A 15,725-nucleotide genomic window follows, 5' to 3' on the forward strand; every position below is an offset into this window, starting at 1 on the left:
TTTTCGCCTCCTGTCTGGTTTAAAAAAAAAAAACACAGAAAATACTGGACACCTGGCAACCCTACAACACACTCAGCCCCTGGCTCCCCTGTCAGTCTCGCTGCCCCCCATCCCCACTTACCTGGTTCTGCAGGGGCTTGTCTTGTGGCTAGAACAGAAAAACAAGATGGCTGCCAGCAAAAAAAGCCTCCTCTTACAGGGGCCATTCTGATTTTTTATTTTTTTGTTTAATAACTGCTGTCGGGGTCTCCCCCTTTTTTTTCCTCAACAGAATTATTTTCCCAGTGGGTTTTTTGGGGGGGGAGGGAGTGTTCCGTATTTTTGGTTAAACCATCTGGCAACCCTATGAGAGTGAAAAGGGGGAGAGATGCTGACATATAATGAGATGTAAAGAAAAGAGGTAAAAACAATGGACCAAACTCTGCCCTCATTTTCATCCTGTTTAGCCTCACTTACATAAGGGTTACATGAAATTGAGAACTGGGCAGAATTTGGGTCATGATGAGCAGAGGGGCTGAGGAGAAGACACAAATTTACTTTTGTTGTTGTTTCCTCCTTGTCCTTTCTGCAAAAATCAGTCTGTGCACTTGAAAGTTCTTCAGTTGCAAAATCAATAACATGTAACGGTAACTGATTAAACTGGAAGATAAAAGAAACTTTTAAAATAAAATGATGCTTTCATTTGAAAGCGCAGGAACTGGGGGCAGTGGACAAGAATGAAATTAAACCTTGGGGAAAACTGCTCTGACAGCTAGAAGAAAAATTGGCTAGTGCTTGTATAGTGAAGGTGTTTTAAAGTATATTTTGTTCAAGGTTGGCTTTAATTAGGAATGTTGGCATCTTTTACTTGGGTTTAGAATACAAGGCAGATGTGTTTTTAAGACACCCTGAAACTATTAAACAAATAACATCTTTACAAAAATCCCAGTGGAAGTAGAATATAAATCGCTGTAGAAGAAAATCTGACTGCACCCTGGTGCTCAAAGATGCTGGAATTGAAGGGTGATTATTGAACCTCCAGCTGCTGTCTATATTAGATTCTTAACTTTTCCCTCCGAAATTCTCTAAAATAAACATGTTTCTGTCAATATAATTTATTTTTCTATTAGAGACAAAAAGAGTAGATTGTCCAGTAGTCAATGTAAACTATAAATTCTATGTTGGATTTAATCTTGTATATCTGACACATTGCTTTTCAAATGTAAAATATAGTTTTATATAAGATTGATGCATTGATAGGGAACAAGAAGAACTAAAGAGATCAGAGAACACTGATGTTTTTAGTCTCAATTTTTTGTATTATCTGGTGATTTGAGAAGTTATATTTTCTGTTGGTTTAGTGTCTGTTTTTTTCTGCAGTACCAGACAGACTTCACTGTTCACTTGTGTGATCCAAATGTTGTAAAATGGCATGATTAAAAATTGATATTTGTATGTATAAAGTATTCCTACAGATGAAAATACTTCATTGTTTGTAAGGTTTAGTTTTATATAAGTGGCAATGTCAAACAGAACTTAATTTAAATCTTCTCTGGTGCAAGTTATCCTGTAACAGTGTTTCTTGCATCTTCCTCCGAAACAGTTGTTAGGGCCAGTGATACTGAAGGAGATGGGTATGGCCCAACACCTCAATTCCTTTTCCCCCAAATTATTTTTAGGGTATGTCTATGCAGCAGAGCAAAAGTCAGATTAAGCTACGCAACTTCAGCTACTCCAGAACACTCTTCCTTCGACTTCCTTTACTCCTAGTAAAATGAGGGTTACAGGAGTCAGAGTAAGAAGTCCTCCAGCTCAAAATTATTTCGAAATAATGGTTTATTGTGTAGAAGCGCTCTTTGTGTGATGAAACTAGCAAAAATTTTGTGAAGCCGAACCTTAGATTAGGCATTCAGGAATCTATATATAGTAACTTTGCGCTAAGAAATTGCTCTATGGCCACTTTAAAATGTATTTTAGAATGTTGAGTCAAAACTGATCATACGTTGTTCCAAACTTGGATAAATTAATCTTTACATTTGTGCGGTGATGTTTTCCAAAGCCTTCTATTGAATGAACAAGATGTGTGGATTTGAATCTTTAACAAAGAAAACCTTTTCTCTCGAGTTTGTCATGCTTTTGAGATAAATTTGACTGTCCCCTCTCAGTTGAGTTCAGTATCTTCTGGATGGCTTAATCTGAAGATTTTCTAGTAGTCCATGTAGTTATCAACCAAAAATAGGGATAGACAAGATCTGATTTTTAAAAAGAGAAAGAATTATGATTAATCTGGTGTTATGGCATAGTTGTTGTATTTGGGAAAAAACAATAATTATAAATATTAAAAGGGGGCAGAGTGTACAAATACTACTTTTCTTTGCAATTCACCTGTAATTAAAGTTGGTCTATATTGTTGATTCATTGAATAAATTCAGTAGTGGTATGTGTATTCTGAAATTTTAATAATTATACTTTTTCTGTATTGAAGGCTACAGATAGAAGAATCTTCTAAACCTGTAAGATTATCACAACAATTGGACAAAGCTGTAACAACCAATTATAAACCTGTGGCTAATCATCAGTATAATGTAAGTTACTTTAGTCCTTTTCCTTGCTAATCTTAATCATCACGTGTGTCAGGAACATAGTTGTTCTAAGGAATGACTCCCCTCTAGATCCAGCCTTCTGTGCCCTTTTTTCACATAGGAAGTCTTGCCTTGGATAATCCCTTTTTTCAATGGAATAAAGATTCTGCCTGTTTCCTGGTTTACTACCTTCTCCCTGGAGAACACTGCCAAAACAGTGGCTAAAATAGGCTTATTCTAATACCCCTTTGTTGCATAACAGAGTTTTCCTTTCTGTTTTTCTTTGCCCTACCTCTTTCTAGCGTATTTATTAGCTCTTTTCTTTAACCATGTCTGAAATTCAATTTGAAGGCCTTAAGGGCAGAGACATTGTACCATGAGATTGTGTGTTCCATTTTTGGGTCATGCATAATAACAACAATGTATTCTGCAGATGTGAAGGACTAAGGAAGTATCTTTAACTTCTAATCCTTTGCAGCGTGTTTCCTGAACGATGGGAAACAACTGATAAATGTTTGCACCATTATTCCTTCATAGTATGTATTCTCTGTATCAATTATTCTAATATTATATCCACATTGCAGGTCAATGTAATTTGGTATGAATGCCTTCCTTATTAAACGATCCTTTTTGTGTAATTTGTATGTATGCATATATAATAAGCAACTTACGTGTTGAATGCAAGGAACGTTGTCACATTAAGAATTAGTCATTGTATGAGTCACTTGCTCTTTAGTCGTTCTGGTTAAGATTTTATTTACATAAAACAAATGACAATATATATGGTATACAGCCGTCGTTGTAGAATACAAACCTGGTCTGGACTTAAAATTTAGATTGATGTAGTTGATGGCTGGGCATACTTTTTGGCCTGAGAGCCACGTTGGGTATGGAAGTTGTATGGAGGTCCAGGAAGGGAAGACAAATAGCCAGGCGTTGCCCACAGCCAGGCTCCCCCACAAACTCCCCTGCTCTCACCCTCTGACCATCTCCCTACGGACACCCTGTCCCTTATCCAACTGCCCCACTCCCTGCCCCCCTGGGACTCCTCTCCCCATATCCAATCCTTCTGCTTCCCACACCCTGACTTTGCTGCCCGAGACACCAAAGCTGACGATGCTGATGTTGCCACACCTGGAGCATCAGTGCTGACGTTACAGCAACCATATGACCCAAGCACTGTGGAAACTGAGGCTGCGGGGGAGGGATGCATAAGGAGAGAGATTGGGGACTAGCCACACCTGCTCAATGCACTGCCTGGGATTTGAATTGGCTCTTTCTCGCAAAGCTCCCATTCCCCGGCATGAAGCTGAGGGCTGGACTGAAGGATCTGACTGGCCAGATGTGGCTCATGGACAGTAGTTTGCCCTTCTACAGCTCTGATGTAGCTACATCTCATTCCCCTTTGTGGCATATCTGTTCCAACCTAATCCCTGGTATTAGATGCAGGTAGATCGACAGAAGAATGCTTCTGTCAACCTAGCTACTGCCACTTGGGGAGGTAAGTTCCCTATGGTGATGGTAACCCCTCTTCTGTCACAATAGACCAACAATGGACAACTCATGAGTGGGCTGCATGAGTGGCTCTCCTTTATCTCAGTGAGCCGCAAGATGGTTATAACCAGCGCAGTCTCCTGGGATAGGGTAATTTTGCTAAATGTGCTTGTGTACCTAGAATTCACTGCATGTAATGATTGATCTGTAACAGTGCTTTGATGGCTCTTTCAGTGTTTTCTGCAATCAGCATGCATCTCTCTTCACATGTCCTTGCTTTATGTACATGTCACTTGAGTAATACCTGTAGGAGAAAATTTAAATGGACAGAAACCAGTGGGATCTAGCAACCCTGTGCAAGGGCAATGCTAAACAAAATGTCTTGTGGGCCACACATAGAACCTTAATGGGCCACGTGTGGCCCGCAGGGAGCAGGTTGCCCACCACTGCTGTCGGCTGCATCTACCCTACAGGATTAGTGCAGCACAGCTTTGGTGCAGTAGTTATACCTCTGCAGTCCCTTGTGTCCTGACAGGTCTCCTGCTCTGTCAGTGATGATAACCCGAAAGCTGCATGCATGTGTGCTCAATCATATGTGCTGTGTTGACTTGCACAATTAGTCAACACAGCAGAGTCCAAGAGAGCCCCAAAGACCACAAATCAGATAAGGATCAAAGGCACTTGGCCAGGTTTATTGTTAAGTGAAGGACGGTAATAGTTGTCAGTAAACTCTACCGAGCCACTATGCATATGTACCCGTAACAATGGACTCTTCTCAGTTCGTGGGAGGTCCCACTGCCCCCTAGGCTGGACAGACACTGCCCCTCCAAGATCACTTTATTTACAGGTACAAACAAGTTACACATCACTCCTGGTGTGTCAAGTTGCCACCTTCTGACGTGATCAGGCTACCATCCTCTGAAGCTACTTAGATATCACCCTGCACCTCTTGGTTCGACTAGAACGTCTCTATCCATCATGATGTCTTTCCTGAACCTGGGCCAGTATCGGGGGGGGGGGAAGGGGAATACCAAGGTCTTTTTTAATGAGCTCGTGGTACTATCCTTTTGAAATATGCTTTCAATTTAGGACTACTACCAATTACTGTTTTACACCTGAGCCTATTACCAATTTGTGTTTTGAACACACAGCCTTGTTTATGCCAAGTTCTGTGAGCAGGGGTCTGCTTCTTGCTCACAGCTTAGCTTTGCTTTATATTAGTCAAGTTTTGTCTATTGTTAGCTAGGCCTCAAACCAGGCCTGTCCTGCATGGACTTTTGTTTCAGGCCCTCATCTGACTACTTCCCCGTAGTGTAGACAAGCCATTACTTATTATAACAGCACAAAATAATCATAATAGTTCTTTTCTCAGAGTACACTTTTATAGTAGATATTCTCTAAGGAAAGTTCCTATATACAGATTTCATACCAATATTCCAGTTAGGAGTGTGGCTTTTTACCAATATAGTTATACTGGTAAACTCTTTAGTGTAGATGCAGTTATGTCAACATGCCTTATACAGGTATAAGTTATTCCTCTTCTAGTACTGCAATAAGCTACACCAGTACAGATAGATCCATATTAGGGGATTATACTACTTTGATTGTACCACTGTAGTTAAAGCAGTACAATTCCTTTGTGCAGACAAGTCCTAAAGTTTTAGCCTCGTTATAGACTACACTCATGATGCTATTGATATTACAACTTTTAACAGTCTTGTTACACAGTTGTCTCCCCAGCCTTTTATTAGATGTCCTAAGGTATGTCTGCACAGCAGACAAAAACATATGGCTGGCTGTGCCAATTGACTTGGGCTCACAGGGCTCGTGAGCAAACTGTGGGGCTGTTTCACTGCTATATAGACTTCCATGCTTCAGTTACAGCCTAAGCTCGAAGACTCTCCCACCTCACAGGGTTCTAGAGCCCAGACTCCAGCCCAAACCCAGATATCTGTACAACAGTGAAGTAGCACCATAGGTTGGGTCCCGTGAGCCTGAGTTGACTGCCCCATGTCTAGCTGCTGTATAGGCATGTGCTTAATGAGAATGTGGTTGTAATATAGGAATAGCCAAAGTGTAATGTTAACAACAGTTTGCACAGCTTGTCATGTTGATATAAACATCCAATATGGTTGGTTAGTTGTGGAGATTTTGATGGAAAAAGCTTATTAAAATAAATCACTTGCATCATCTCCTTCCCTCCGCTCCCAAAAATGCTAATGCAGAATGGTTTTCTACAGTAACTTCTCCAGATCTTTGAATCTAGGGTCAGATGTCTCAAATGGTGAGTCTTCTCCCATAAATATCATTCCACAGTCTTTTTCACATTAAAATTACTTTAAGCTCATCTCGATGTTCTCAGCTTTACCACACTGCTCTAATAAGGGCAATAGTTAAGCAGAGGATAGGAAAGAAAAAAAAATATGAACTAATATGGAAAGGGGGAAGAAGGCCATCGTCTGCCATGAAAGAGAGAAACTTTCCAGAAGGGCTCTTGTGCCTGTCTCCACCCCTGTTTGACGGAAGGGCCGAGACTGCTCCAGCCCCAGTCTCTCAGCTCCCCACCTCAGCTGCCTGGGAAGGCCAGGGCCGAGGTTGTGCCAGCCCCAGTCTGAGAGGAGTAGAATAGGAAGAATGCAGAATTGAGACCTTTCAAAGTTTTGGCCCAAGCGAGGGGGCATGAGAGCGTCATTTGAGCTCCCTGCCTCAGGTGCCAAAATGTTGTGGGCTGGCCGTGTGTGATTAGCAGTACCACATTCTTCCCTCTCCTGTCAGTTCCTTTCCTTTAGTAGCTTCTCTCCCCTCTCTCAAATCAGCTGCAGGCCCACCCTATTACTAGTCTCTCTTCTTCAGTTCCTGTTTGATGCTGCTACCTGCCTTGGGACTGCTTGTTCTGTTCTTTCTTGGCATGGACCTTGCTTACCCAGGGTGACCATGTAACCTTCTTAGTCTCTCCGCACAAAGCCTACCACTTCCATTTCTCTGCCTATGCCATCCACATAACTCCTCCAGCTTGACTCAACCTAATTCATTTTGGCTGTATTTACACTGAGGATGTCTGAAACTCTCCCACCTGTGGTGTAGTATTGGTGCAGCTCCATTGTGCTAATGGTAAGAATGCTAAATATAGGCTGATCACATAGATTTTTACCACCATGCTTGCAGCATGATTAGACTACATGATTGAAACACCAGAATTTTAATGTACTATGTCTAACACTGATGCTTCGATTGTTGCTGAAGAAGTAGAACAGTTTTCAGAAAAAGTTTAAGGTATAGACATGACCTTACTTCAATATGCAGCTCAGAATCTCTTCAGCAAATGCACATTTGATTGAACTTCAGAATATCAGGAAGATTAAAAAAATGTTCAGTTGGACTGTGAATTTCATTGTTAAACTAATTGCTTTTATTTATTCACTAGAGTAGCTTTTTTGCAGGATGAAATGATAATTGTAGGGGTGTTTCACTGACTACAGAATAGTTCTTTATTTTTAAAAAAGAATTTTGGGAAAAAAATAGTACCTTTTAATGCTTCTTTCAATTTTTTTCAAAAATACTTTACTTTCACCTATCATGTCCTTTTCATCATCTTTTTATTAACCATCTGCTGAAGAAATATTATGTGTGTCTGAATTAATAACACCTTCAAATAGGGAATCTTGGCAACCTTCTGGTAAGACTAGCAATATACTGTGACGGTAAACAAGATAAATTGATATTGCATGAAGGATTATAGGGGATAAAACAGCACCTTAATTTCTTACCAACCCATTCCAAAACTACACTCCTATGATATCCAAATATAATTTAATATTTTTTAATTTAAAAAGCTAATTAATTTAATGTATTAATTTAGCTTATACAGTGTATATGGACATTTATCAAAAAAGCAAATATGATTCTAGGTTGTATCAACAGGTGTGTTGTAAGCAAAACTCGTGAAGTCATTCTGCCGCTCTACTCTGCACTAGTTAGGCCTCAGCTGGAGTACTGTGTCCAGTTCTGGGCGCTACATTTCAAGAAAGATGTGGAGAAATTGGAAAGGGTACAGAGAAGAGCTACAAGAATGATTAAAGGTCTAGAGACCATGACCTATGAAGCCAGGCTTCATGAACTGGGCTTGTTTAGTTTGGAAAAAAGAAGATTAAGGGGGGACATGATAGCGGTTTTCAAATATCTAAAAGGGTGTCACAAGGAGGAAGGAGAAAATTTGTTCCTCTTGGTTTCTGAGGACAGGACAAGGAGTAATGGGCTTAAAGTGCAGCAGGGGAGGTTTAGATTGGACATTAGGAAAAAATTCCTAACTGTCAGGGTGGTCAAATATTGGAATAAATTGCCAAGGGAGGTGGTAGAATCTCCCTCTGGAGATATTTAAGAACAGGTTAGATAGACATCTGTCAGGGATGGTGTAGATGGAGCTTGGTCCTGCCTTGAGGGCGGGGGGCTGGACTCGACCTCTCGAGGTCCCTTCCAGTCCTATTATTCTATGATTCTATATCATATTACATACAAAAACTGTTTTGGTTCGGTTGCATAATTTATCTTGTTACAAAACATGAATAAAATGAAAGTGAAGCATTTAATTTTATATAAACTGTCAATCCTCACAACTGTGAAGAATGCTGCACCAATGCCATATTTTTTAAAAATAGCAGTATTCTTGTTGCTTTTCATGCTCCTAGTCTGCAGTGGGAGGTGTTGCTTAAGTTTTCAGGTGGTTTTATGCATTGCTAATTAACATGATTGAGATACCAATGGCAAAATAACTGAATGTTTCCAATAAAATAACGAACTCTAACCCCCTTTTTCCTTCCTGGGTTACTTGGAAACAGGTCACACTCACATGTGTGTCTGGGCACCTGATGTTTTAACATAAAAGGAGATCCTGAGTACCTCAATGGTGATGTTGTTTAGTTGGGGATTTTCTATCCATCCCCTTGCTGCAGTCCCTTGCTCCTAAAGAAAATACAATGGTGGTGCCTCCAACTGGTTGGCTCTATATACACTTATGGTATGCCTTGGGAGCCTCCAGGAATAAAATTATTCCAGTAATAACCTGGACCTAACTCCAAAGCAACGATTATAAATAAGATATATCTGATTACATTAGAATTAACACACTTTTACTTCACAACTTAAAGAAACCAGGTTTAACAGATTAACAGTGAACAAAATCAATTAAAAAGTACACAGAAAGAAAGGAAACTTATCTATTTGGCATTTGCACTGCCACCGTTTATCCCACCCTAGAGAGTGCACTTCTCTGGATTCAGAGTCCCAGACGCTTGCGTGGGCGTGCTTGAAGGTCTGCAGCTGGAGTGGAGACAGCACTGTAGGTTCTGCATATGTCAGTCCAAGCTGAGCAGCCAGCTACAAAATCCCTCTGCCACTGGAGCAGGCTCCACTAAATGCCAACAGTTCTGGTTCACTGGGTTGGTCACTCTACCTCTCTTTGGACTCAGAGTCTGTCTATTCTCTGAGGTCTATCCTAGGTAGCACTTTCCCAGAGAGCCCAGTTACTCACAGTTACCTCCTGCACATGTTTATGTAGGCCCCTCTGAGCCGCAGGCACAGCCAGAGTCTCTCCCCTCGAGGGACAATTAGCAGCCCCTGAAGCAGCCTGCTAGACCCAAGGTCCATAGGCTCTCAATCACAGGCTCTAGCTGCAACACAACAGCTCATGGACTGGATAAGGCTCCTCCACAGCAGCCTGACCCTTCTCTCCCAAAATGAAGACTACTAATTCTCTCTCTTCATGCCTGGAAAAGCTACAGATTCCCTCTCCCCTTTCCCCCCCAAGGGCTAGTGGGAGTTGTAGTCTCTAGGACTAGATGGCAGCACACAGAATCCTCCCAGTAAAAGTCAGAGGCTCCTTTAGTAAGGGGACTACAGAAGTTTTAGCAAATGTCAGCTAAACATTCGTACAATATTCAACAATGTAATCTTCATTAAGAAGTAAGGAGTGATAGCCACTTTTGTGTATGAATTGTATGGCTTACTGTGTTAGGAATTCTAGAATACTCAAGCTGCATTTTTGTAGAGAGCACTCCTCTGTGAAGATGAAAGCTCCCAATGGGAAGGAATTAATCTATAAATTTGAAATATAACAGATAATCAGAAATATTGTCCATTGCTGTTTAGCAGTTAATAAAATAGTAGTATTTCAGCTCACTTAAAAAAATAAAATGCATACTGTTCCATAACATTTTCTCGAGGGAGGAAAAAATTATACATTGCAGTATATGAGTGAGTACGTTTGATAAAGTAGTCCTATAAAAGGCTAACAGTGGGTATAGTTTTGAGCATCTCCTCATAGGAATGTGTTACAAGATCATTTGCTTTCTTCCTCTGTATAGAAAGTGTCCAATTTAAAGGGTGATCATTTTTGCTTGACAGGATTCAGTTTGAACAGCTTGTTTCTCTAGATGAACGTGGTCAGTCTCTAAACAAGTTTTCTCTAAATATCACTTGTACAGGTACAATGATGAGATGCTGCAAAACTGTTGAACATCTTCACAGGTTGTGTTGAGATTGCCATTAGCTTTTTCAAATTATGTTGTGGCTTTCAAATTATGATTTGCCTTCTGCATGAAGATTTAGCTCATTTTTGCTTCAAAAAAATCCCTTAGATTATTTTTTACCTCAATTTAGTCTGACCTTCCACGTCAGGATGTTTGGTTTGATTTTGTTTTTCGATTGTTTGAAAGGGACAGAAAATTCCTGAAAGGCATAGAAAAGATCAAGTCAGTGCTCCTCTTCTGGAAAAATCATACCACTTGCAGTGACAAACTCTCTCCACCTTTCATGCCCAAATTTTCAACCATTATGTTTCTGAGTTATTGAAGTCACCAAACTCAAGAGCAGACAAAGAAAAATCAAATTATGTAGAACCCCGGGCCGTTAAAGGAGCCACAGCAGGAGCTATAATTTTTCCTTTCTCCTTCCTACGGATCTTGCTTTTCTGATAAGAGAGGCCTTTGTGGCAACTACATCATGACCAGATAATCCCTCCCCTACTCGTAACAAGCTTTAGGTTCAGAAAGCACCTACACTTAAAACCTATTTGGTCCACCTTTTAAATCTATGTTGTTTCCAGTCCCTGTGTCTCTTTTTAAGGTATCTTATATATTATGGGTATAACATTTAAAAACTAACTTCATCTATATTTATAAGCTACTGACTTGAGCCTCTACCACTAGTTGGCATTTGTCCCCATTTGCCAAATGCCATATGGGTCTGAGTTTCCTGAGGACTCCCTTCAAGAGGCAGTTCCTATTTTGCTCTTGAAGGACTTTCCTATCGTATGAGAGTATCACTGAATTGCATTCCTCAAAACAACTAGAGGTGTTTTTCATTCAGGTTGGGTTATATCATTTAGTGCTGCTGTTCCACTGAATCTTACTGTCAGAAGCTAATTGATTATACCAGTTTTCATTTCAGCCTCTTAGTTGATCCTTCTAAGATTAGCTGTTTGAAAAGGTAAAGATGTGAGCTGCCTTTCACAAAGTTGATTCTTCTGTGTCTACTTGTGTTTGAAAATCTTTTTTCCCAGTAGAGGACAGTGACTTAATGCACTTGTATCACTCTTATAAAATACATTCCATTCATTTTCCTGTTTTTGCCTACCAGTGTATTTGTGAGCTATATGCCAGGAAATAATTACAAGTTATTGACAGAATTAGGAGGTCCCTCTGGGCACTATAGTGATACCAGAATTAATAACTGGCCTGCTACATTTTCACAGCAGCTTTGAGAGGTGATTGATGGTCTTTTTTCCCTCCTGTGAACAGGAAATGGTCAGTCTTTGATTAGCTATATTTTTATTTACATTGCACTTATGCAAAAATAACCAATGACTGACACATTTTTCAGCTTCAGTGTTACTGATCATTAGTGTTTATGGACCACCTTCCTAAAAACTAACCTTAACCTTCTGAGAAATCTTTCTAGTTAAGCATAACTGTTCATTTGCAGGGTTGGGTTTTGTTTAATTGTTTGAAGAAGACTCCTGTTGCCCAGAGGGACCAATTCTCCTTCATCCTCATTTCTCCCCCTCCCACTTCCTGAATTTGTAAGTGTATAAACATAATATTAAATCTTTTGCAGAAAGTGGCCTGAAAGACACTTAACATTTAAATAAGAGGTTTTCATTCAAGGCTGTTTTTAAGAATCCCACAATATAAGAGATTATTGTACTTGAACATGAAACGGCCAAAGGGAAGGATTCTGGCAGAAACCAAGCTGAGAGACATCTGTTTCCAAACAGGAGGCTAATATTATTTGTAATCCCATGGTAGACTGAACTATTCTTTAAAGATATGTTTGATTCCTTGCTCTTCCATTTTTTCCTGCCTCCCTCCATGTTATTACAGGGTACAACACAACACTGACTTTGGGCAGGACAATGAATCTCTGTATTTTGGGCTCTCCCCATGTAAAATGAGTGTGATTCTTCCTTACTTTATTTTAAGTTATAGGGATACTTTACTAAAGTATAGTATCAGAGGGATAGCGGTGTTAGTCTGAATCTGCAAAAGCGGCGAGGAGTCCTGTGGCATCTTATAGACTAACTGAAGTGTAGGAGCATAAGCTTTCGTGGGCAAAGACCCACTTCATCAGATGCATGCATCTGACGAAGTGGGTCTTTGCCCACGAAAGCTTATGCTCCTACACTTCAGTTAGTCTATAAGGTGCCACAGGACTCCTTGCCGCTTTTTTAGTAAAGTATAGTATTTTTTAATGTTTATAAAACTATTTGAGAATCTCAGTGTTATTACAGCACTTAGATCCCACATTAAAAATGAACCCTTCAGAAGCACTAAAAAGAGATTAGTTACAGAATGCCAAAGGCTGCTCCTACTTATGCACATCACAATCTTGAATAACTCTGTGAAAGCCAAGCTTATTATTCCAGACCTGCACTGGTGTAACGGAGAACAGAACTGGCTGATAACAACAATTATGGAAAAACAAATCCAAAAGCTCTCTCTTTCACTTGTGGCTAGAATTAAGAAAACCCATACGATGTCTTTTTATCTATCAATTAATGGGCATTCTGCTAATCAGCTGGGTGGCATTTGAATATTTCCTAAGCAGCTGCATAAATGCATATCTTATAAGGAAGACTGTTATCGTCTGCCTGGGCTCAGGTACAATAGTCTTTCCTCCATGATATAAGTGTAACTTGCAGATGTTATCCAGTTTCATTCTGGTGCCTACATCACCACAGAAACATGTGCAGCACCTAACTAGTTGATTGCACTGATGGAAATGCTGCTTGCAAAATTCGGAGGGGAGGAGGAAAGGCTAATCCCAAATGTTCTGTACGTGGTACCTGAAACATTGGTTAAAGAAGTAAATTTGATACAACAGAACGTGTAATTCTACATTCTTTATTCATGTAACAAGTTTCCATCAAACAAATGAGTCCCTAATTCTATTTGCTTTATAGTTAAAGGATTCTCAGTTGGATGTGTCATTACCTAATTTTGAAGATCCTTGTAATTTTTGTGATAAATTCGTAGTTGGACTGGCTAATTTTATTTTTCTTGCTTTCTTTTTACACAAAAATAAATTTTTGTGGGACAGTGATATGATACTAGACAGAATGAAATTAAATTCACAATGTCGTTTAAGAGGGATTATAAAGAGCCATAATATCTCTTCAGTATTTGTAGGAGGCCCTAGCTCATTGCCTGTTGGGTTTTCAGTGTGGTGCTTTAGAAACAAATGTCTAGATGTACTACTGTTTAAAACAAAAAATAGATTTCCTGGATGTTTGTCTGTATTCTATAATTTCTGTGGAGTCCAGCTGTTCTGCTGTAGGTCTTGGAAATCAAGATGGTATTTTATAACTCACTTTATTGACAAATGCATTTTGCAAATGATGCTGACTTGCTGCCATTTTGAAGATTTCTCAGATCTAAGGAACACAGGCTTTCAGAGTAATTATAGTGTAATAAATCACCAAAACGAATCAGGGAATAAAAATTAGTTGACTGTACCAAGAGGTGTAGACTCCCTGGTGGATAAAAATCAATGGGTTTTTTAAATAAAAAATGTATTTTTTATTTTAAATCAGATTTTTTATTTAAATTGGATTGTTTTTTAAATCATCAAGAAAATACTATTTCTAATTTAAAATAATCATTATGATGAAATGTTATCATAGGTGTGCTACGCCTACAATTACAGTATCATAAAAATGATCTAATGCAGTGATCCAACCTTTTTAAGCATGAGATCACTTTTTAAATTGAAGTGCAATCCAGGATCTACCTCAAATCCAAACACCCTTGCCCCGCCTCCTTCCTGCCCCTTCCCCAAGGCCCCACTCGGCTCACTCCATCCTCCCTCCGCCATCCTCACTCACTTTCATCAGGCTAGGGGCAAAGGTTTGGGGGGCAGGAGCGGTTGAGGACTGGGGTCGGGGTTTGGAATGCAGGCTTCAGCTGGGCACCACTTACCATAAGTGGCTTCTGAATGGTGGTGCAGGGGGCTGCAGCAGGCTCACCCTTCCCCTGGTCCTGCACCATTCCCAAAAGCAGCCAGCAAACTCTCTCTATCCCTCATCCCTTCTCCCCTCCCCCCAGCTCTGTGCAGATGGGGTACTGGGTGGGAGGGAGGGGCACCCTTATATCAGCTCCTCCCTTCCTCCTCTTCCTGTGCCCTGTACAGCAAGCAGGAGCCTCCCTGGGGTGGGGGACAGCTCCAAAGTAGAGGCAGGAGCAGTACAGCAGTGCTTAGAGTGGCAGATGAAGTGCCGGTGCTTGATTGCCTCTCAGCCAAACCTCTCAGGATCACCTGTCAAAGGCTCCAAGATCTACTAGTAGATCCCAATCTATTGGTTGGTGATCACTGATCTAATGGCTCTAATCTGTCCAGCCTAACAACCAGGTCTTCCTTCTTGAAAGTCTTCCATGTCTGTTTCTCAGCAGACTGTCATGTGCACAGACGCAGACTGGATAGGATTGCTTTAGTTCTGTGCTTATGTAGTGGTGGTCCTGAGCCAAAGAAGACAGAGTTAGTTAAGACATTGTCTAGACACAGAGAGACAATATATAGGAAAGGACAGAGGCAACATAGTAAGGAACAGTGGAGTGAACTGAAAAGAAAAAGGGAAGAAATTTTTCAGCACAAACAGAGCTTCCTATATTCCCTTACACTTTTGTTATAGAAAAGTTGTCATGGCTTCTGGGTATAAAAGAGACCCTTTCTGGGAATATTTTGAAGAAGTCTGTTCCCTGGATTAAAAAAGGTTTAGTTTAGCTAATCCTTACGGCTTGTTTAATTAGTTAACTAGGTTTAGAATCTATTACTGCAGCTTTCTATACTGTATATTTGGGTAAGAGAAATCTAGAGTTGGCAATAGCCACTGTGTCATTTTCTTATTTTATGTTTCATAATACATGCACCTTACTTGGGAACATCATGGTCATAGACCGTAATGGTGATACCATACGTCTATTTCCTTTTTACTTCAGCATAATTTAGCTTTCCCAAAGGAAAAATGATGTTAGGAATCATTAAGAAAGGGATAGAAAATAAGACCCAAAATATCTTACTACCCCTGTATAAAACTATGGTATGCCCACATCTTGAATACTGTGTACAGATGTGGTCCCCTCACCTCAAAAAAGATATTTTGGCCTTGGACAGGATTCAGAA

The 15,725-nt window shown here is 40.1% G+C and overlaps 1 protein-coding gene across 1 annotated transcript in view; it reads left to right on the forward strand.

Moving 5' to 3' along the window:
• Positions 1-15,725, forward strand: part of GTF2F2 (general transcription factor IIF subunit 2) — a 140,150-nt gene that overhangs the window by 106,009 nt on the left and 18,416 nt on the right. The window contains exon 7 of the mRNA XM_075918994.1: positions 2,465-2,564. Within this exon, the coding sequence (XP_075775109.1) occupies positions 2,465-2,564 (100 nt within the window). The remainder of the gene's footprint in view (positions 1-2,464; positions 2,565-15,725) is intronic.

This window comes from Pelodiscus sinensis, chromosome 1 (genome assembly GCF_049634645.1).
Source record: "Pelodiscus sinensis isolate JC-2024 chromosome 1, ASM4963464v1, whole genome shotgun sequence".
Lineage (NCBI taxonomy): Eukaryota > Metazoa > Chordata > Testudines > Trionychidae > Pelodiscus > Pelodiscus sinensis.